This window comes from Pestalotiopsis fici, assembly GCF_000516985.1.
Source record: "Pestalotiopsis fici W106-1 unplaced genomic scaffold PFICI_Scf_3, whole genome shotgun sequence".
Lineage (NCBI taxonomy): Eukaryota > Fungi > Ascomycota > Sordariomycetes > Amphisphaeriales > Sporocadaceae > Pestalotiopsis > Pestalotiopsis fici.
Window position 1 is genome coordinate 2484088 of NW_006917093.1, and position 19103 is coordinate 2503190.

General features: G+C 50.9%; 7 protein-coding genes across 7 annotated transcripts; 3 read left to right on the plus strand and 4 right to left on the minus strand.

The window, feature by feature from the left end:
- Positions 1-336: 336 nt before the first annotated feature.
- Positions 337-2133, minus strand: PFICI_04891 (uncharacterized protein; the record flags this gene model as incomplete). The annotated part of the gene is made up of 3 exons (XM_007833472.1): positions 337-777; positions 844-1963; positions 2090-2133. 3 exons carry the CDS (start codon positions 2131-2133, stop codon positions 337-339), a joined length of 1605 nt encoding a protein of 534 aa, XP_007831663.1.
- A 1541-nt stretch (positions 2134-3674) lies between these two features.
- Positions 3675-5044, plus strand: PFICI_04892 (uncharacterized protein; the record flags this gene model as incomplete). Its single annotated transcript, XM_007833473.1, has 2 exons — positions 3675-3843; positions 3897-5044. The coding sequence occupies 2 exons, from the start codon at positions 3675-3677 to the stop codon at positions 5042-5044; spliced, it is 1317 nt and encodes a 438-aa protein (XP_007831664.1).
- A 697-nt stretch (positions 5045-5741) lies between these two features.
- Positions 5742-7036, plus strand: PFICI_04893 (uncharacterized protein; the record flags this gene model as incomplete). The annotated part of the gene is made up of 3 exons (XM_007833474.1): positions 5742-6143; positions 6225-6411; positions 6480-7036. 3 exons carry the CDS (start codon positions 5742-5744, stop codon positions 7034-7036), a joined length of 1146 nt encoding a protein of 381 aa, XP_007831665.1.
- Positions 7037-8111: 1075 nt separating this feature from the next.
- Positions 8112-9196, minus strand: PFICI_04894 (uncharacterized protein; the record flags this gene model as incomplete). Its single annotated transcript, XM_007833475.1, has 4 exons — positions 8112-8207; positions 8411-8602; positions 8696-8820; positions 8902-9196. The coding sequence occupies 4 exons, from the start codon at positions 9194-9196 to the stop codon at positions 8112-8114; spliced, it is 708 nt and encodes a 235-aa protein (XP_007831666.1).
- Positions 9197-10112: 916 nt separating this feature from the next.
- PFICI_04895 (uncharacterized protein) lies at positions 10113-13638 on the plus strand (the record flags this gene model as incomplete). Its single annotated transcript, XM_007833476.1, has 2 exons — positions 10113-13256; positions 13339-13638. The coding sequence occupies 2 exons, from the start codon at positions 10113-10115 to the stop codon at positions 13636-13638; spliced, it is 3444 nt and encodes a 1147-aa protein (XP_007831667.1).
- Positions 13639-14058: 420 nt separating this feature from the next.
- Positions 14059-16093, minus strand: PFICI_04896 (uncharacterized protein; the record flags this gene model as incomplete). Its single annotated transcript, XM_007833477.1, has 5 exons — positions 14059-14986; positions 15053-15171; positions 15226-15258; positions 15357-15601; positions 15733-16093. 5 exons carry the CDS (start codon positions 16091-16093, stop codon positions 14059-14061), a joined length of 1686 nt encoding a protein of 561 aa, XP_007831668.1.
- A 1136-nt stretch (positions 16094-17229) lies between these two features.
- Positions 17230-18475, minus strand: PFICI_04897 (uncharacterized protein; the record flags this gene model as incomplete). The annotated part of the gene is made up of 3 exons (XM_007833478.1): positions 17230-17588; positions 17649-18308; positions 18367-18475. 3 exons carry the CDS (start codon positions 18473-18475, stop codon positions 17230-17232), a joined length of 1128 nt encoding a protein of 375 aa, XP_007831669.1.
- Between the last annotated feature and the right edge of the window lie 628 nt (positions 18476-19103).

The following is a 19103-nucleotide window of genomic DNA, read 5'->3' on the forward strand; positions in this document are numbered from 1 at the left end:
CCCCCCCCCCCCCCCAGCCACGGTAGATTTCCCAGTCTAGATGGATTCCTTTTCCCCCATTGGAGCATGGGGCAGGTGTTGGGAGTATCCTGTCCATAGTTCAAAAAATAGATCATAAGTGCATGATGTCGATTTTTTTTCGATTTTTTCCCTCTTCTCTTGTTATGCAAGTTCTAGTAAGGACATACGTATGCCAATATATGTACGCTGTCTAAAACACCATCAGAGCTTCAGCCATCTATCGTACCGCGTCAACGCCCTTTTGCTACACTTGAATAATTGTCAAAAACGGCAAACGCTTCAATATTATTTTTGCGGGAATCTTCTCTTGGCTGCTTATCCAGCTAAATCCACGATTTCATTGACCAACTCGCCCTTGGCATCGTCGTAGTAACTGCAAATTTGGCTCGGCAAAGGCACCTCCTTATAATCGTCATCGTCACCAATCACGTTCATGTTGATACCGGCGCTCTTTGAGCTGAAAATGCGGGTGGCCGTGCTCTCCTTGCTGAGGTAGACCTGAGCACCGTCAAGCTGGTCCAGCAGGATAGTTGGCAGCGAGCCCATGACCTGGAGCGCAAAGTTGGAGGATTTGACGACATCCACGGTAGACACCAGCGAGTCCACAACCAAGGAGAGGCGCTGGGTGTTCTCGATCGTGACGGCATTGGCCTTGCCCTTTACGATAATGGTGGTATGAGCACACTTTGAAATCAGAATTGACTGTGACATGGTGGCCTCGATCTCAATGGGTTCGGCGTGTCGGTCAAAGTTTTCCTGTTAGGGACGTTTAGCTCACTGTCTTGTTCCAAGGACGGCCTGTCAGATAGGTGCGCAACTCACAATTAACCACTTGTTGCCATCCAGCTCCTGTCGCGGAGGCTTCTTAACCCGCATACTTTCCGGCTTGGGCTTCCTGACTGGCGCAGGGCTCTTGGCGCGCGAGTCACCAGTGACTTGCGATGACGCCCGCAGGGATGGATTCTTGTGCGTCATCTCTGACTTGTCTACCTTACGCAAGCCTTTTGTAACGTCAGAACCCTTGTTGAGCTCGCTAAACACGGCTCCAAGGCCACTGGGAGCTGAAGACGGGGCTCCCTCTTCCTTAATCTGTAGGACTGGGGGAGGACCCGGAGGCGGAGGCGGTGGAGGCAGACCTCCAGCAGGAGGAGGTGGCGGCGGAGCTCCTGAGGATGTAGGAGCGGACCCTGAGACTGGGATACTCTTCGCGACTTCGGCAGCGGGTTGTCCCTGCGGGTTGAAGGGGACACCATTCGGGAAGTTGTTCTTGACGAACTCGGTCAAATCCCGGAATACGGCGTAGAAGGACTGGATCCAAGCAACCTGATCGGCGTCCTTGTCTTTGTATTCCTTCAAGACACGGTTTCCAAAGAACTGCGCCGATCCCAAAGACTCTTCGACATGCTTGTATGGTCGCATATCGACTGTGACCCAAGCAAGAACCATGATACCTTCAGCAACGGCACTCAACTGTGTATAGGCGGGACTTCCGCGGTTTGCCTCTTTGATGCTGGTGACCTCCATGAGAGCTTCATTGATGGGCTTCAAAAGCTCTTGATAGACACTCATCTCAGAGCCAGATAGATTCGGCTTCTTTGCCTTTGTGGAAATGAGAAGGAAGCGGCGTTCCCGCTTGAAGCCCTCCAGCACCAAGGCAGCCTGTTCGGCGATGATGCCACCCAACTTATTACTCGCTTGCACATATTTGCCGACAGAGGAGTCAATGAAAGCGTCAAAATCCTCAATGACCTCTGGGACCTGCTCCTGGGGAGCAGCTGGCGGAGCGGCGGCTGGCGTCGGCGTCGAAGTTTCAGTCGGACCCGTGCCTGGGCTGACGCCGGTGGAGGGGGAAGCAGCTCCTTGTTGTAGGGCGGGAACGCCCTGGGGGAGTTCGGTAGTCGATGAGGCAATGTCCTCAAGGCGCGATGTTGCAGCCTCCAGCCTATGTCGCAATTCAACTTAGTATGGAAGCCCCAGGAACAAGCAAGATGATGGACGGGACACGAGTGGGCGGCGTTAGGGGGCCTTTGTCGCCGGCCGCTCGCTCGTACCAAGCTCTCGAACGTACCGCTTGATCAATGTTGTGAGGTTGTGCATATTTGTCGCTGCCATGTTGCAGATGGGATAGCTGGCAGGCGCAGCTCGTTAAAGGGACAGTTTCTTTGACGTAGAAGGCTGACGGACGTTGACGTGTCTGTCTGGAGGAAGGAGAGCTATTCAGGAGTTGGGCCCCAGAGAGAGAGCTACCGTAGACGCTTAGTGGAGGCTGGCGATCAATTCTAGCCCAACTGATGTACAGTAGGTAGTTCAGGTACTTTTTAGGACAGAAACTTGAAAGAAAAGAAGAGGGTCGGTCAATGGAGTCAAAGAATGAAATGACTCTGGGTCAGGTTTTTCTAGGAATGGAACTATTTGTCTGCCTGGAGGAAGAAGAGCACACAAGCAGAATGCGCAACAATTTATCCAGAGGCAAGAAGATCAAAAAGATCCAAGCTGTTGCGCAAAAGCTCAAGTACCTACCTATTCATGGCGAGTGGTCTCTCTTCATGACTTCAAACCCCTGCATTAGGGAGGCACCCGTTTGATAGATACACTGCTCCTGTGTAGAGGGGCCTACTGTGTAGAGCCCCAAATATCTGATGCGCGGCCAGAATTTGGGGGGCCTAAAAGGCCCAATACAACATTAAGGTAGTGGCTGATCCACCTGGAATCCTTGTCGCCAACTAAAGGTATGGTACCTATTTGGAGTGTCTGAGTGTCTTGACTGGCATGTCCATAAAGTGGAGGGAGGTCGTTCATTAATGCCCGCTTGAAAGTCCCAAGTGCCAGTGTGCCAGTGCGCCGGCGAAATTAATGCCGTCTACCGATCATCATTGTTGGCCAGTTGAAGTTTGCTCCCTTAATTACGATTGCAGTAATTGCTGTAGAAACTCACGACACACTGGATCTTGTAGTCATTCCTTCTCAACCTGCATCATAGACATAGGAAAGGCAGGGATTGGCTGCAGCTTTCAGGTGTCCAACACCTGCACCTAAGCAGCAGCAACAGCATACACACGCAGCTACCTAAAGCAGCATCCGGAAGGTCAACGGAAACTCGAGATCTGCAGGTTCCAGAAGATCTGGTCGAACGACAACCCCACCATCCATTCATTCAGACCGCCGCCTGCTCCCTGTGTGTTGCAAGTTTATTCATTGAGTCACTACTTGTCGTCTGAGTTATCAGGTTGCAACTAGAAGCACCTCACAGGTTCTCCCTCTGCTGTCTGGGTACCTAGCTGAGCGACCGCAGCCTTTCAACATTCTACATGTTGTGTTACGTACCTGCATAGGCTGTCTGCTTGGTTTCACGCAGTAATCACTAGACTCTAGTGGAAAGGTTGCTTTCCTACTGCCCTGCCTTTGTTGTACATTGCTGCCCAGCTGCCCTAATATTGGCCCTGAGCATGTGAGGTTTTGAGACTTCGGAATTCGTCTCATCCTTTTCATTATTCATTTTCTCACATATCAGCGACGTTTGCTTCAGATCCTTTGAGTGGTGCTAGGCCAGCGGCATTCATCGACAGGTGATTACCGGAGTACGACATCACGCTATTGCCAGAACACGCCGCCTTCGTTTCATTAGAGCAGCACAGTTCACCTAGGCAACAATCATGACGGTCGAAGATGAGGTCAAGGCCGAGGCCGAGGTCACAGTCGAGGCCGAGGTTGCGGTCGAGGCTGAGGTTGTGGTCGAGGCTGAGGCTGAAGAGAAGACTCCTACCCCAGAGGAAACAGTGGAAGAAGGCATCGACTTTGTCACATTGGGCATGTTCATCATTGGTAAGATAGCCCCTTGCTCCCTTTCTCTCTACCCCATCGCTCACGTGATTCAGACGACATTGAATATCTGCCACCTACGCCGCCAGTGAAGGATATCCTCGGTGGTGCTGGCACTTACTCTGCCCTTGGAGCTCGACTCTTTTCACCAGGACCCAAGGCATCTTCCGTTGGATGGATTATTGACCAAGGCTCCGACTTTCCAGAAGCCTTGACTACGCTCATCGACACATGGGAGACTTCGGTTCTCTATCGCTCAGATCCCGAGCGTCTGACCACACGTGGATGGAATGGCTATGACGAGCATGAGCACCGGGCCTTTCGCTACATGACTCCAAAGAAGCGCCTGACAGCCGAAGACCTTACTCCAACTTTACTGGCCTCACGCTCATTTCACCTCATTTGCTCGCCAACGAGATGCAGAGAATTGGTTTTGGACATCAAAGAAAAACGCAGCGAACTCGTGACAACAGACGGTAAAAGTCTACCAAAGCCAATCTTCATTTGGGAGCCAGTGCCTGATCTATGCACCACGGATGAATTGCTAAATTGTACAAACACCTTGCCGCTCATCGATGTGTGCAGCCCGAATCATTCCGAGCTGGCAGGCTTCATGGGAGACAGTGGACTCGACCCTGAAACGGGCGAGATCAGCACGTCTGCTATAGAGCGATCCTGCGAGCAGCTCCTTGGCTCGATGCCACTTCAGTCCTTTTCCCTCGTCGTGCGCGCTGGTGAGAAGGGCTGTTACATCGCCCGCAACGGCGGAAGGAAACGCAAAGTACGATCCACTGGGAAGAGGAAGAAGGCCTCGGCTGCAATTCATGGTAGTCTCCAACCAGATACCGACATGATGGCTCTATTCGCTGGGCTACTGCAAGACCCCGAGGGTGCAGTAGCGGAGGAGGAGATTGAGGTTGATCCAGGAATCGAGAAATGGATTCCAGCATATCACACCGATAAGGAGAAGGTGGTTGATCCCACAGGCGGCGGAAACACATTTTTGGGGGGCCTAGCGGCGGCTCTTGCTCGAGGGAAACCTCTAGAGGAGGCGGCAACGTGGGCGAGCATTGCAGCGAGTTTTGCAATAGAGCAAGTCGGGCCACCGACACTAGAGAAGGGCGGCGACGGTGTTGAGACGTGGAATGGCGTTTCTGTTGATGACAGGCTCACTGAATTTCTAGAACGCGTACAGCAGAATTGAGAGCAGGAGGGCGAATGACTGAGATGGAGGGAGGGAGGAAGAGCTGTGGGGAGAGACATGCTGAATCACATGGCCTCAACCGGCAACGGACTTCTGCGGAAGATGTGGCACATTGCAGGAAAAGAAAAATGCATTTTAGATATGGGGATTTGCCCGGAAAGTCATGGCCCAATCATGAAGTAATGGTAATAGATCTTTGGCTTCACAGCCCATGTAAATAGGTACTCACAAATTACCTTTTCAGTTACTCTTCTTGTGAACATGTCGTCTTTGACACTCAACGGGGTGATGTGGGTAATTTGCAAGACGAGCCGTGATGTGTGTGGAGAACAACAGGTTGGATCACAGACTGCCTCCCAAAATCTCACAAATCAGAGTTAATTTAGCATACGCAATTCAGAGACGATTTTCCCAAAGCAGTAATCCTGTACTAGCTTTACAGCGTATATGCATGGCTGCGGGGAAGGTGTATCAATTGAAATGATGTTATGGGCAGCGCATTAACATGCTGTGTTGTGTATTTGTAATCTCGTCACGCACCCAAACAGCCGACTTTCTTACAAATCTATCTCATGTGCAAGTAGGCATATTTGTGACTATATATATATATGACTTGCCGTTTCTCTTCATTATTTTGGGTTTGAAACCATTTTGTTTACAAACTACAAGAACCAAGTCGCCACTTATATAGCAGAAAATGGCTCCTATACGAACAGCCATCATAGGTCTCTCTGCCAGCGGTGGATGGGCCAAGAACGCACACCTACCGTATCTCATCTCACCGGCTGGTAAATCCAAGTACAATATCATTGCGCTATGCAACTCCTCGGTAAAGTCTGCCAAGCAAGCCATTGAGGCATACGGGTTTCCCCCGGACACGCGGGCGTACGGCTCGCCCGAAGACGTGGCCGCGGACCCGGATGTGGAACTGGTAATTGTGAGCACACGCGTGGACAAGCACTACGAGACTGGGTTGCCCAGCATCAAGGCGGGCAAGAATGTCTACGTCGAATGGCCACTGGCGCATAATGTGGACAAGGCTCGAGAGTTGGCCGAGCTGGCGAGAGAAACGGGGGCCAAGACCGTTATTGGGCTGCAGGTACGATTTCTTTGAAGTTTTTATGTTGATTCCGAGTACAATTCTTGTGTGCACATGGCTTATCTTTTGGTGAACCCTCAGGGCTGGTACTCACCTATTGTTCTCACACTCCAAGAGCTGCTCAGCAGTGGGCGAATTGGCAAGGTCCTCAGCAGTCAGGTTCGTGGAACGGGAGGAACCAAGGACAGGGAGGCAATGACCCCTGCTGGCAGTTATTTCACCGACAAGAAAATTGGTGGGAACTTCATTACCATTATCGTCGGGCACGGTAAGTTTAGATGCAGATGCCACTTCTCTTTCACACAGAAAAGGTCCCCGTCTGACAGAATCATCTAGTGACGGAGTACATCCAGCACGTCCTTGGCGACTTTGAGAACGTCCAATCGCGTCTGCAAATCCAGCGACCACAGGTCAAGATCGTCGACCCGGCCTCGGGCCAGACAACCAAAGTCGTCGAGTCCGATGTACCCGACCTGGCCTTTATCCAAGGGACACTGCCAGCATCGGCAACCGTGGTCCAGGGCGCCTCCATAAGCATCACCATTCGTCGCGGACAGCCGTTCAAGGGCGAGCCGGGCCTCGACTGGATCATCCACGGGGAAAAGGGCGAGATCCGGGTCCGGACCTATGACGGCCCCGCCTTCAACGCCGGTGGCGACGGCGCCATTATTGAAGTCTACGACTTTGCGTCGGACGAGGTGCACAAGGTCGACTGGGCCTACAGGGACGAGTACGCCGGCCTCCCCACGCTCGCCCAAAATATCGGCGCGCTGTATGACGCCTTTGCGAGCGGCGACCGTTCCAAATACCCCGATTTTGAGCGTGCCGTGACGAGACACAAGCAGTTGGATGGTATTCTCAACGACTTCTCACAGGCGGATGGTTCAGCTTAGGCCACCCAGCTGCCTGAAAGCAAGATTGTAAGGCATAGTTACATAAGTACAGCATATGTCGTTTCGTAGTTATAAATGACGGGCCTTGGTGTTTGTTATTTTACACAATGTAGCAGTTTACTATTGCTTCTAAAATGTAACTCGACAGCATTCCTCGCCCAAACGAAATGGATTTTAGTAGGAGACCATCTAATTCAGGATGGTTTCAGGGGCAGCCCGGTATAAGGGAAATAAAAACTTAAAGACTGTCGAAAACAGGTTGCCAATGAAATTGGTGGGCGTGGAGCAATATTGCTAGGAATAGCAGAAGAAATCTTCGGGAGAATAGTTGACCGTGAATGGATGCCAACTAGTGGTTAGATGCAGGAAAGTGATGGGAACGAGAAGCATCCCTCCTTGGCTCGAGTATTGTGATATTGAGAATAGCGTGATATCCGATCAGATCCAATGGCAAATACCCTACCTATGTAAGCAGATCGCTATAACATAATGAAAGGCTGATTTGTATCAAAGCTCTGTGGAGATTTCTTTGTTCCAAGAGCAACATGTATTGGCAAATGTAGCAGATATACTATCCATCAAACAGAATTACACCTCCCGTTGCGTGCCCCGAAGCTCCTGCTTCTACAAGAAATTTGACCATATCGTCCTGACCGCAAATACCGGCGCTCTATCTCACAAAATAATACTCAGCAACTGTTGTTACCTTCTTTGATTCTTGCAATGGCCACTTTGCGCAATCGATACGCGTCATAATGGGAGCATGATAGACAGAGACATTACCGTCATTTTGGCCAAAGATGGCCACGGAGAGAGAAAAAAGAAGTGAATATCACTGACCTGTAGAGCGGTCTGGCTCCTCCATCCAGAGCCCGCATCGATGTTTGCCCCTGCAGATAGAAGCCTTTCCGCTACTTTGATATGGCCACCTTCAGCAGCTGCATGTAGTGCTGTTCCTCCCTTGAAAGAAGCACTGCAAGGTTATTAATTATCTGGTCATACAAATGATCGGCTCCGATGGGACAGTACGCGGTGGCAGTCTCAGAGAAGACCAAAGCAGTGCCGCTTCTCACACTTACCCAGGCATGTTCACATCGGCTCCTGCAAGGATCAACAGGTTTACGATGGCCAAGTCTCCCCGTACTGCTGCTGCCTGTAATGCTGTTCTACCCTGGGCGGGTTGTTAGTGGCTGCAGTCATATTGTTTACAAGTTGGCTTGAGTAAGAACGACAACCTGGGCCCTTTGAACCTCGGCCCCTTGGATGACTGATTGCCATTCAAGCCAAAGTAGCACGCAACAAACATCTTCTCGGCTTGCGCTTCTCACAATAACATAGGTGGAGCCAAGCACACGAGACCACACCATTACTTACTTTATGTCGGATGGCAGGCACATTGGCATCTGCTCCGTGATCCAGTAAGAGCTGGACGAGTTGAACATTACCTGTCGCCGCTGCAGCAGCCAGTGCCGTTTCTCCCGTGGTCTTGGCCGGTTTGCTGTTCACATCTGCCCCTGCATCTAACAATAACTGAACGATTTCGATGTGATTTTCGCCTGCAGCTGCCTGGGAGACTTGATATTAGTTGGAGCAAAACAATATCACAAGTCCTCTCGAAAGGAAATGGAGTTAGGAAGCTTGAATGAGAATGCATAATACCTGCAACGCGGTACGTCCGGCGTATCTGCCGGCTGGTGCATTAACATGAGCACCTTTCTCGATGAGCAGCTTGACTAGAGACGCTTTGCCTGCGGCACATGCCTGTTGGAGGGCAGTCCTCTCTCCTAAGGGCCACCGTCAGATTAGAAGAATGCTTTGTGGAAACCAACAAGGAACGGCCATAAGTTCCATGACAAGTTATTTACCATTGTTTCCTCCAGGGGCGTTGACATTAGCGCCTCGCTCGATGAGCAGCTTTGCGACATCTTCGTGCCCAAAGAGGCAGGCTGCTTGCAACGCAGTATTGCCGTAGTAGCCAGATGCCGGTGCATTAATGTCCGCGCCCTCGTCGATGAGATTCTTGGCCTTGGTAAGATTGCCATCTTTGGCTGCAAGTTGCAGCTCGGTCCAACATTCGTCCTCTTCTGTTAACTCATCCGCTTCAGAGAATTGTGCTTGAGCTGGTGGTATTGACACCATCTGACCCAGCGTCTTGGCCATTGCGCCGACGAAGCATTAGCATGAAATTGGCAGAAGGGCAATTTCTACAACCAGTCTGCAAGAATCGCATAACTCGGTAGTCAGGCTTTTTTTTTTCCCCAGACAATCTCTCAGGTATGTCGTTATCATCCAGAGTTGGGTAAATAATAGAACCGAACAAAGTCGATGGAGGAGAGAAAGAGGCGCGCCCTTTACAAGGGTTAGGATCCTATCGGTGTCAACGCGACAAAACCCGGCACTTGCGTACTTCAGGCAAAGTGATTGACTGAATTATTGGAAGATAATGTAGGCACGCTGAGATTACTACCTAGTAGCTGTGTGAAATCTAAGCGATGCCTATGTATTTCCTCTATCTGGAATGACACTTCGCGTTTGTGAGGTGAGTTGACGTGATGTGAGAAACAATTTCAGTATTTCAAAGCGAAAAAAAAAAAAAAAAAGACTACATAAGGGTCGAGGTTGCGTATGTCCATGCTGTGTCTCTAACAGTTCACGGATATTGCAGTGCCTGAGAACCTATAACCAGGGCTACCATGGAGCGTAGATACATTGACATACGCTGCCAGATCTCCAGCCAGTGGCATTAGTGGAGTTCTCAAACGCTAAGCTGCCCGCGACGCGTTCCGCCAAACCGCGGCTTTAGCGCTGGCGGGGTCAACTTTTATCTCCGGCGTTTGCATCATAGAGCGCCGACCCAATCTAGTAGATAGCTGGAACCACTACTAGGTAACCAACATCTGCTTATCCCAAGAGCTTCATCTTTTTGGAGGGGCGCTCTCAAACCCTCGAAGTCTTGTCGCTCTCTTCAAATCCACAAACCACGGCGGGCGTCTGAGCTTGATCCCGCTCTCTCCAATCGATACACTGAGCAGCAAAGCAGATTCATCGGCGCGGTCGAAATGCAAAGCTCCCCATCATGGCCTACCTAGCGCCCATCCATCGGCCGAACAGCGTTCGCCATGCTGTTCGTGCTCAGCTCTTTCCAGGTGAGGGCGATTGCCTGGTCATGGCAAAGGCAAACCGCCTAGAGTTTTGGAAGCTCAATGACGAACGCAACATGTTGGTTCAATTCGACACAAAGGTTGTCTTTGGCGCAATCTCTATCCTGCAAAAGATCAGCCCAAAGGATGCCGACCTGGACCTTTTGTTTGTCGGCACAGATCGGTTTCAGTACTTCACCTTGGGCTGGAACCCAGACACCGAGTCACTCGACACCATTAGTTCTTTCCACGACATGCACGAGCGGCACATGCGCGACTCACAGAGTCAAGACAAGTGTATCACGGATCCAACAGGCCAATACATGGTGGTTCTCGTCTGGGAGGGTGTACTCAACATTCTCCGTTTGGGCAACAGGAAGAATTCGAGGACTGAGGTCCAGTGGCAGGATCAATGTCGCATCACCGAGCTCTTCATCAAGTCGGCCACCTTCCTACATGTCGAGACCGGAAAGCCCAAGGTAGCCTTTCTCTACCAGACCCGCACAGATATTCCTGATGCTCAACTGGTCACTTACAACCTATACTCTGATGAGAAGAATACCCAGGCCTCACGCTTTGAGGCGAGAGACCAAGTGGACAAGTTTGCCATGCAGGATCCTGGTGCTGCAATGCTCATTCCTGTAGGCCGCGGAGAACAAGATCATAAGCGGTACATCATTCGTAATGCTGCCCAAGCACGGGCTCAACTCGGCGGTTTCATTGTCGTTGGCGAAACAAGACTCCTATACTATGACGACGCAGCAAAGAAGACTGTCGAAGCCGCTCTTTCCGAAGCCTCCATCTTCGTTGCATGGGCCGAGTATGACGTCTCTCACTATTTTGTTGCTGACGACTATGGCACCATGTGGCTGCTCGAGATTGTGCTTGACGGAGGCGCCGTCGTCGAATTGAAGATGAAAAAGATTGGAACTACATCCCGAGCCAATGTTCTTATCTACATGGGAAGCGATATTCTGTTTGTGGGGTCGCATTATGGTGATTCGCAGGTCTTCAAGGTCGACACACAGAGCTGGACACTCCATCAAATCCAAGTGTTACCCAATATAAGCCCTGTGTTGGACTTTACCGTCATGGACATGGGTAATAGAGATGGTGAAGACCAGAACACGAACGAGTATTCCTCTGGGCAAGCTAGAATCGTCACGGGCAGTGGCGTCTACAAGGATGGCAGTCTACGCAGTGTTCGCAGTGGGGTCGGCTTGGAGGATATCGGCATTTTAGCTCAGATGGAAGCTATTCAAGCAGTCTTTCCCCTCCGATCACAACCTTCCGCCAAGGTTGACACCCTATTAGTGTCCTCGCTTTTAGAAACCAGAGTGTTTATCTTTGAGCCGAGTGGTGAGATCGAAGAGGTTGATTCTTTCAAGGGCTTGTCTCTGGGCGAACAGACTCTTGTAGTATTGAACCTTGCGAACAACCGCCTTTTGCAGGTGACCTCGACAGCTGTCCACCTACTTGACCTTGAGGACAACGTCGTTGTTTCAACTTGGCAACCCCAAGGCGGCGACAAGATTACCGCTGCCTCTGCCAACGAGAATTGGGTATTGCTCTCTATAGAAGGCAAGAATCTTGTGTCTCTCGGTATACAGCATGAGCTGGTCCTCGGTCAACATAACGAACCGGCAGATGAGGACCAGATTGCCTGCATACACCTTCCTCCTCAGTATCCGCATCTTGGTGTGGTGGGATTCTGGAAGTCTGGCAAGGTATCGATTGTTGACATGGTGTCTCTTCAACCGCTTCATAGCGAGTCGTCACGACGCAATGATGATACTACGTCGATCCCCCGAGATTTGGCCATGGGTCAAATTGTACCGCCTGCATTGGGCGGTCCGACCTTGTTCGTTGCTATGGAGGACGGTTTGGTCATCACCTTTAATGTCTCTCCGACAGACTTTTCTCTGTCCTCCCGCAGGAGTAGCGTCCTTGGAACCCAACATGCAAGATTGCAGCTGCTACTTCTCGAAGATGGTATTTGCAACGTTTTCGCTACTAGTGAACATCCCAGCTTGATCTATGCTAGTGATGGTCGAATTATATACTCCGCGGTGACAGCTGAGGACGCCATCTGTGTCTGCTCATTTGATTCAGAGGCTTTCCCGGATTCAATCGTGGTGGCAACCCAAAATGAGCTTAGGATCTCTGTTCTCGACCGCGAACGCCGAACACATGTCCAGAGCCTACCCGTCGGCAAGACGGTCAGGAGAATTGCTTATTCACGCAATGAGCGAGTTTTTGCTCTGGGCTGCATCAGCAGAGAGGTGATCAATAATGAAGAGATTGTCGAGAGTTCAATTAGACTTGTCGACGAGGTCATATTTGATAAAGTTGGTCAGGACTTTATCCTAAACACTTCATCCGGCCTGGAAATGGTTGAAGCCGTCATCCGAGCTGAGCTTCCTGATTCGTATGGTAATCGCGCAGAAAGATTTATTGTTGGAACCAGTTTTCCGACAGATGCGCAGGTCGGTGCCAGTTCTCGAGATAATATTAAAGGCCGAATCTTGATCTTCGGAATCGATAGTGAGCGCAACCTCTATCAGATCTCCTCGCGCAACCTCAAGGGCGCATGCCGATGCCTCGGCACCATTGGCGACCATGTCGTAGCCGGATTGGCCAAGACAATTGTAGTCTACCGCTATAACGAGTCCACGTCCTCAACTGCCCAGTTGGACCGTGTGGCTTCGTACCGCCCTTCCACTTACCCCGTCGATATTGCTATCGAAGGAAACATCATTGCAGTGGCTGACCTCATGAAGTCGGTTACGCTTATTGAGTTTGCGCCCGAGGCTGGAGAGCTCAAGGAGATTGCCAGACACCATCATGCAGCTTGGGCCACCGCAGTCAGTCATGTCGAGGGGAATTCGTGGCTCGAGGCAGATGCTAATGGCAACCTGATGATACTGAGTCCGAACGCTCAAGGTGCAACTGACGAAGACAAGAAGCGTATGGACATAACGAGTGAGATGAACCTTGGGGAGATGGTCAACAGAATTCAAAAGGTCAAGGTCGCATCGAGCGACACTGCAATTGTCGTTCCTCGGGCCTTCCTGGCTACGGTAAGTGAATGGCAATGTCCCCCCTCCAAACTCTTCGAATAAACTCTCGTTCAGCTCTGTGACTAACTTTTTCCGAAAACAGGTTGAGGGCGGAGTCTACTTTTTCGGCACCATCTCGCCGCAATACCAGGATTTATTGATCCGATTCCAGACCAGTCTTGTCCGAACCATCACATCAGTCGGCGACATCAACTTTGACCCTTACCGTTCGTTCCGTAACGAGCAGCGTGAAGGCGCCGGGCCTTTCCGCTTTATCGACGGTGAGCTCATTGAGCGTTTCACGGACCTCGAAGATCAAGTACAAGAGGAAATCTGCAAGGGTTTGGGTCCCGACGTTGAAACAATGAGAAATCTTGTTGAAGATTTGAAGAGGTTGCATTAGGGTACTCCTTTTCTGCTTGATATTCTTTTGGAGCACACCAGCACAGCGAAGCAGTATTATTCTTGTCTACATTTGGAAGACATGTGCCATAGACTTGCAGCCTTTTAGAGGTTTGCAGACGCAGGGGCTAGTCCGTGACAAAAGACGGTGGGGTCATGTCGATATAGAAAGAGACTTGATAAAGGGGATCACCTCGCGAACTCCATTCGACCATGTCAATTAATTTCAATCTGACAATTGCCATCCGAGTCTTTGTTGGTATCCTACCCTCAATGATTCCATTAAGTAGTGTAGGGTAAACTCGTTTTTCTGTCGCCCTACGACCGGTTTCCATGGATTTTCCGGAACAGATTCTGAAAACCGCCAGCAACCACCTGTTTGGTTTCCAAACGAAACCATTTCATTGCCCCAAAAGCAGCATCAAGACTCGGCGCGCTGTAAAGCCCTTGATCTCTCTAGAGCACTTTCAAAGATTGAAGTTCTATCAACTTCAATCCTTCTGGGGGTAGATTTCAATGTTATATGTCCTGTCGTAGTATCTTTGGCGAGTACCTTATTCTGAACGATGCCAGTGGTTTTGAGTGGTGCTGTTTCTGTTGATTCCTGGATATTTCGCTCTGGGGGATCTTCGCGCGCTCGCAAATGCGCATCAATATCAACTTCGAGTCTAGCCGCTCTCTCACCCATGAGGTTATCAATCCATATGACACCCCTGGCGATGCCGAGGCCTTCGGCAGCCGTCCGACAGCCAATGACGTCCATGATGCCCACAATGACCTTGATATGCCAGCTCCGGTCCTCATGATCTGCCTTGTCATCCACTAGAGCAGCCACGGCATGCGCCCACAAGTTCAATTCGGGCACGGCAGCCCAGTCGACCATGGGAAGACGCGAGATTTGGCGAAATGCGTCGAGATGTCTAGGTAGTTCCCATACGGGAGCATTGAAGCGACGCTTCACGTCGGCAAGGAATATGAGCGCGGCACAGCGAAACGCCTCACGGGCGGCGACTCCAGAGTAATTTGGGTCGAGGACATCATCCGGTAGCGGCCGTCCTGGCAGGGTCAGAATCTCATGAGAGGCTGGGGACAACATCCGCGCAAGGTTGAGATCATCACGCCAGAAACCTGGCTTCTCATTGTGCTTGTTGATATGCGCAGCAACTTTGGAGGTAGCCATGATAGCACTTTGTATATCGCCGAGACTTGGGCACTGGTGATCCCATCTCTCTAGTAGAGCATCAAGATATTGACACTCATCCCCGACATCCTCAATAACAAGGGCAGCTGCATTGATAGCAGGGAAATACGGAAGGGAATTTCGATAGGTTGCCGCATTCAAGTCGAGCCTGCATTATTGTAGTATTAGATGCTTTGCCAAGGAAGACATGGACAGTAGCGTCTATGCAACATACCATGCGATTGCCAACGGTAATAAAGGTATGCTGAGCTTGGACATTCCTCCTTTCTTGTCGATCATCCTCTTGAGTCCTTGTAGGTGCACATTCACCCTGTCGAAATTTCCCATCGTTGCCTGTGTCTAGTGTCAACATTTCAAGTAAAGACCGTTGAGTATAGGTTAACTCACGTCATGACAAATACATCCTGCAATCGCAACGATCTGTTGAATTTTGAGATATTAGTACACAAACGGATAGGAAAATTTTGATACCATAGACTTATATGAGTAGCATTCAATAAATCCAAGGTCATACTTACAAGGCCTTCCAGGTCGACGTCATCGGGGGCGTTATTTAGCCGTTCGCTGATTCGATTCAATGATTTTGAGTAGTAGCCCAAGGCTTCAGGGTTGCCTTGAATGTCTTTGACCATGCTACCCCAGTCACCAGCTCGCCAAGCCGCCGAATTTGCGAGCGTAATGTACCATGCGGCCTCATTTGTGACGGACAGGCCTAGCCACAAGAAGCGGAAAGGCCTATAGACGTAGCGTGCTTCCTCGACCACTGTAGAAAAAGTTCCCGTATGATTAACAAGTGTGGTGCTTTTTTTTTTTTTTTTTTTTTTAATGACAAGATGGTGGTTTAGGGTGTGATTAGGGGTCTTCCTCGTATCATGTCTCCAAGTATATACTTACTGAAGCGGACGAGCTCGAGTTTGGATTCATTCATCTCAATCGGGTATATCATCTGACTAAGCAGTCCCTCAGCCCAGGGACTGATGACTGGCGGCCGTGCAGCGCGGGTGCTCATGTCGCGTTCGGGGCCGACGGAAACCTGAATCTGCCTCCTGCCGGTGCGTATCGGAATAATGTCCCGATCCGCTTCCTCGGGTGTGTCGGCCGCGCCCTTGCGCTTGGTCGTCGTCTTCTCCTTGGCCCCGGGCTTGACCTTGCGCCGGGCCTTGCCTATATCTTTCATGACATGGCGGCGGACCTTTGTCGAGTGCTTCTTGGCCTCACTCGGGTCGGATATGGTGACGAACTCGAATTGAGGCATCTTACCATGGTGATGCGATAAGAATTAGTTGATGAAGGACTATAATTTTTCTTCGCCTTTGGATCCGGTTACATGGTTTCCTTTGCCTGGACCTTAGGCATAGGGTCGCTGTAGCTGAGGCCCGGGTTTCTGGGAGCTGAAGAATGATCTCCAAGCTCCACAGTCATGCGGTGAGGGCCCCAATTCGTGTCACCCGCCAAATGAAGTGGCGAAGTCGCGGAAACCGAGTATCGGAGATTTGTTAAGGACAGCGGTGATATCTTCAGCAGATACTCGCCTACTTGAACTGCCGCCTCCGCTGTGGGACATGTCAATTGCACAATGATAAGAACAACAAGAGTGGGAAAGTCCTGGGTCCTAGCCAGGACGACGATTGGTAATAATTAAAGGTCGCTGAAGAAGTGCCAAGTGAGTGGTGCCTCGAAGTACTAGGGGAGAATACGGTCTCCACTTCCCGGAGGATCCATAGGAGCTAGCGCTACTGCTAGCAGTACTTTTCTCTTGTACAACCCACCTATTTCTACGTACAGATATTTGTGTACTGTACCTAGAACAACCGTCGGACAAGCTGAGGCTGCCCATGGTAGCCATTTCATTCTGCAGCTCAATTCGAGACACGCTCAGTAGGAAAAAGAAATTCAAGATCGGGAATCTCGATCGGCGTTCTTACCAAGATCTAAAAGCTGAAATGCTATAAATACATACGGGTGCGCGGGTGGGAGCAGATGTGAGCAACGCCAGTCGCCAACAGCCAGCCAGCATGAGCGCTAATTTAAGCCTTGGCTTAGCTTAGTGTAAGGTAGGTATACTATATAATGCATATATATATAGCGAATCCATAGTGGGTCGAGATGCTACACTGAATGGATCAAGCTCAACAGAGTTGCATCTAGTTCAAGCACATATAAATCAGGAAAGTTTGATGATTCGCAAATAGTAAAAATAAAAGTCATTGATTCGTGATATCATTGATTTAGTATAAAAGGATAACACCAGAGACTGCTACTTTCCAGAAGCCCCAGAAGGCGAAGATTTAGATTCCAACTCCCGCTCTTCTTCCTGGATTGTAGAATCCTCCCCGACAATAAAAAGACGATAAAAACGGGGCCCGCATGCAATAACAATGTATATTACATCTAGTAGCGGGGGAAGGCTCGCTTCTTCTTGTTGTTGGCGGCAATGCACTGCTGCTGTTGAGCATCGCAGTCGGAAACGGAGCCACCACCACCGCTGTTGGCGGCGTTGGCGCACTGGTTCTTTTGGACGTCGCAGGCGCGCTGGACCGCGGCGCCAATGTTGATAAAGGTGTCGCCGTTGACCGAGAAGGGGCGGTCCGAGGCGGCAGAGGAGACGACGGGGACGGGAGCGGCGCCCGTCGAGCCCGTGAAGGCGTTGACATCGACACCGCCCGAGCTGGTGGCAGTGCCGGTTGCAGTGGCTCCGGCAGAGGCAGAGGCAGTAGCAGTGGCCGTAGCAGAGTCCTCACTGTCGCATTCTAGGAAAAATGTTAGTTGTGATCAGGCTTGACTTTGAGATCTTTTGTTCAAAAGCTTACCATCATCAGCAGCAGCGGTTTCAGTGGCAGTGGAGGCAGAGCCGGTAGCGGTAGCAGTACCGTTCGAGACGGACGCGCCGCCGGCGCTGACAGCGGCATCGATTTCATCAGCAGTTGCGTCCTCGACCAACAGGTTCTGCGCAACAATGCATCCCTCGTCGACAATGTCATCACAGGAGTTACCTGCGCCAGTTGCGTCGGTCACGTCGCCAGGGGCAAAGGTACCAGTCGACAGAGCAAGCTGGGGATCGGCGCCAATGGCAGCCAGCTGCACAGCAAGGTCCAGAACGATCTGCTTGTTAACAGCGGCGGCGTTATCCGAAGCGGGATCTTGGTGCTGAGTGATAGCATCGACCTCGGGGTTGGTGGCCGTCTCATTGCAGATGACCGAGGCCAGACCGACCTTGCCTGTGTTGCGCTCGAGAGCACGGAAGAGCAGGGCGTTGGCCTGGCCGTCAACATCACCGGCCGCCTTGGCGTTGGTGAAGGCCTGGTCGGCAACGTGCTGCTGGAGACAGTCCAGGTTGGTAACGTCACCGGCACCGTTGGCAGCAGCAGCATTTCCAAGCAACGAGAAGACAGCATCCTGGATGTTCTCGGGGTTGTCCAACTTCAGAGCAGTGTTGGCGGCTTGGAGGATGGCCTCGTGCGAGTGCTCCTCTACAAGAACCCATTAGTCAGTCCGCATCCCAATCATACTGAATAGAAGTATACTTACGAGGCACCTCGCGGCGGACCTTTCCTGAGTTCGATGAACGGAAGGCATCGGGGCGGGCGGCGGCAACACCCAAAAACGCCACAAGAACTGTGCTTGTCTCAAACTTCATTTTGACTGATTCGTAGTTGAAGAATCGGTAGTGGTATAAATAATATCAATAACTTCCAAAGCAGAGGCCCGGCCTAAGGATGGAAAGATTGTTGTTTAAAATGGAGCACTTGAAAAAGAGCGTATAGAATGCAATAAAAAAGCGTTCACAGAACTGAGAAAAGAATGTAGTGAAGAATGAGAGACACTATTGTTGGATGAGGGAGAGAGAAGGAAACAAATCAAACCATCACGAACCACGACAGGACTCTATATACTACTCGGATGAGCACCCTGTTCTAGATGTCGTGGCCCTCGCCTCGGCATCAAGGCACGCTCGCTTACCTGTAGGGATCAACTTCAAGAGTCGCGAGTGATTCAAGCCCAGCGTCTGATACCAAGACGACATGGCCCCTTGGCACTTTGGGGAGGACTAGGATGCGTCGATCAATCTTTGGACGGAGAGCAACGCAGGGTTCTGCAGCTGGGACAAACCATGCCGTCGTTGAAATACAGGCTACAGCGCTTCTTCGGCTGGGTTGGATTCCGGGAGGCAATTACCTCACCAGAAGCCAAGGAGCCAAGGCCCCTCCCCATTCGAAGCGCCAGGCCTGGAGGCGGCTCTGCGAGATCTTGACAGGCCTTAATCC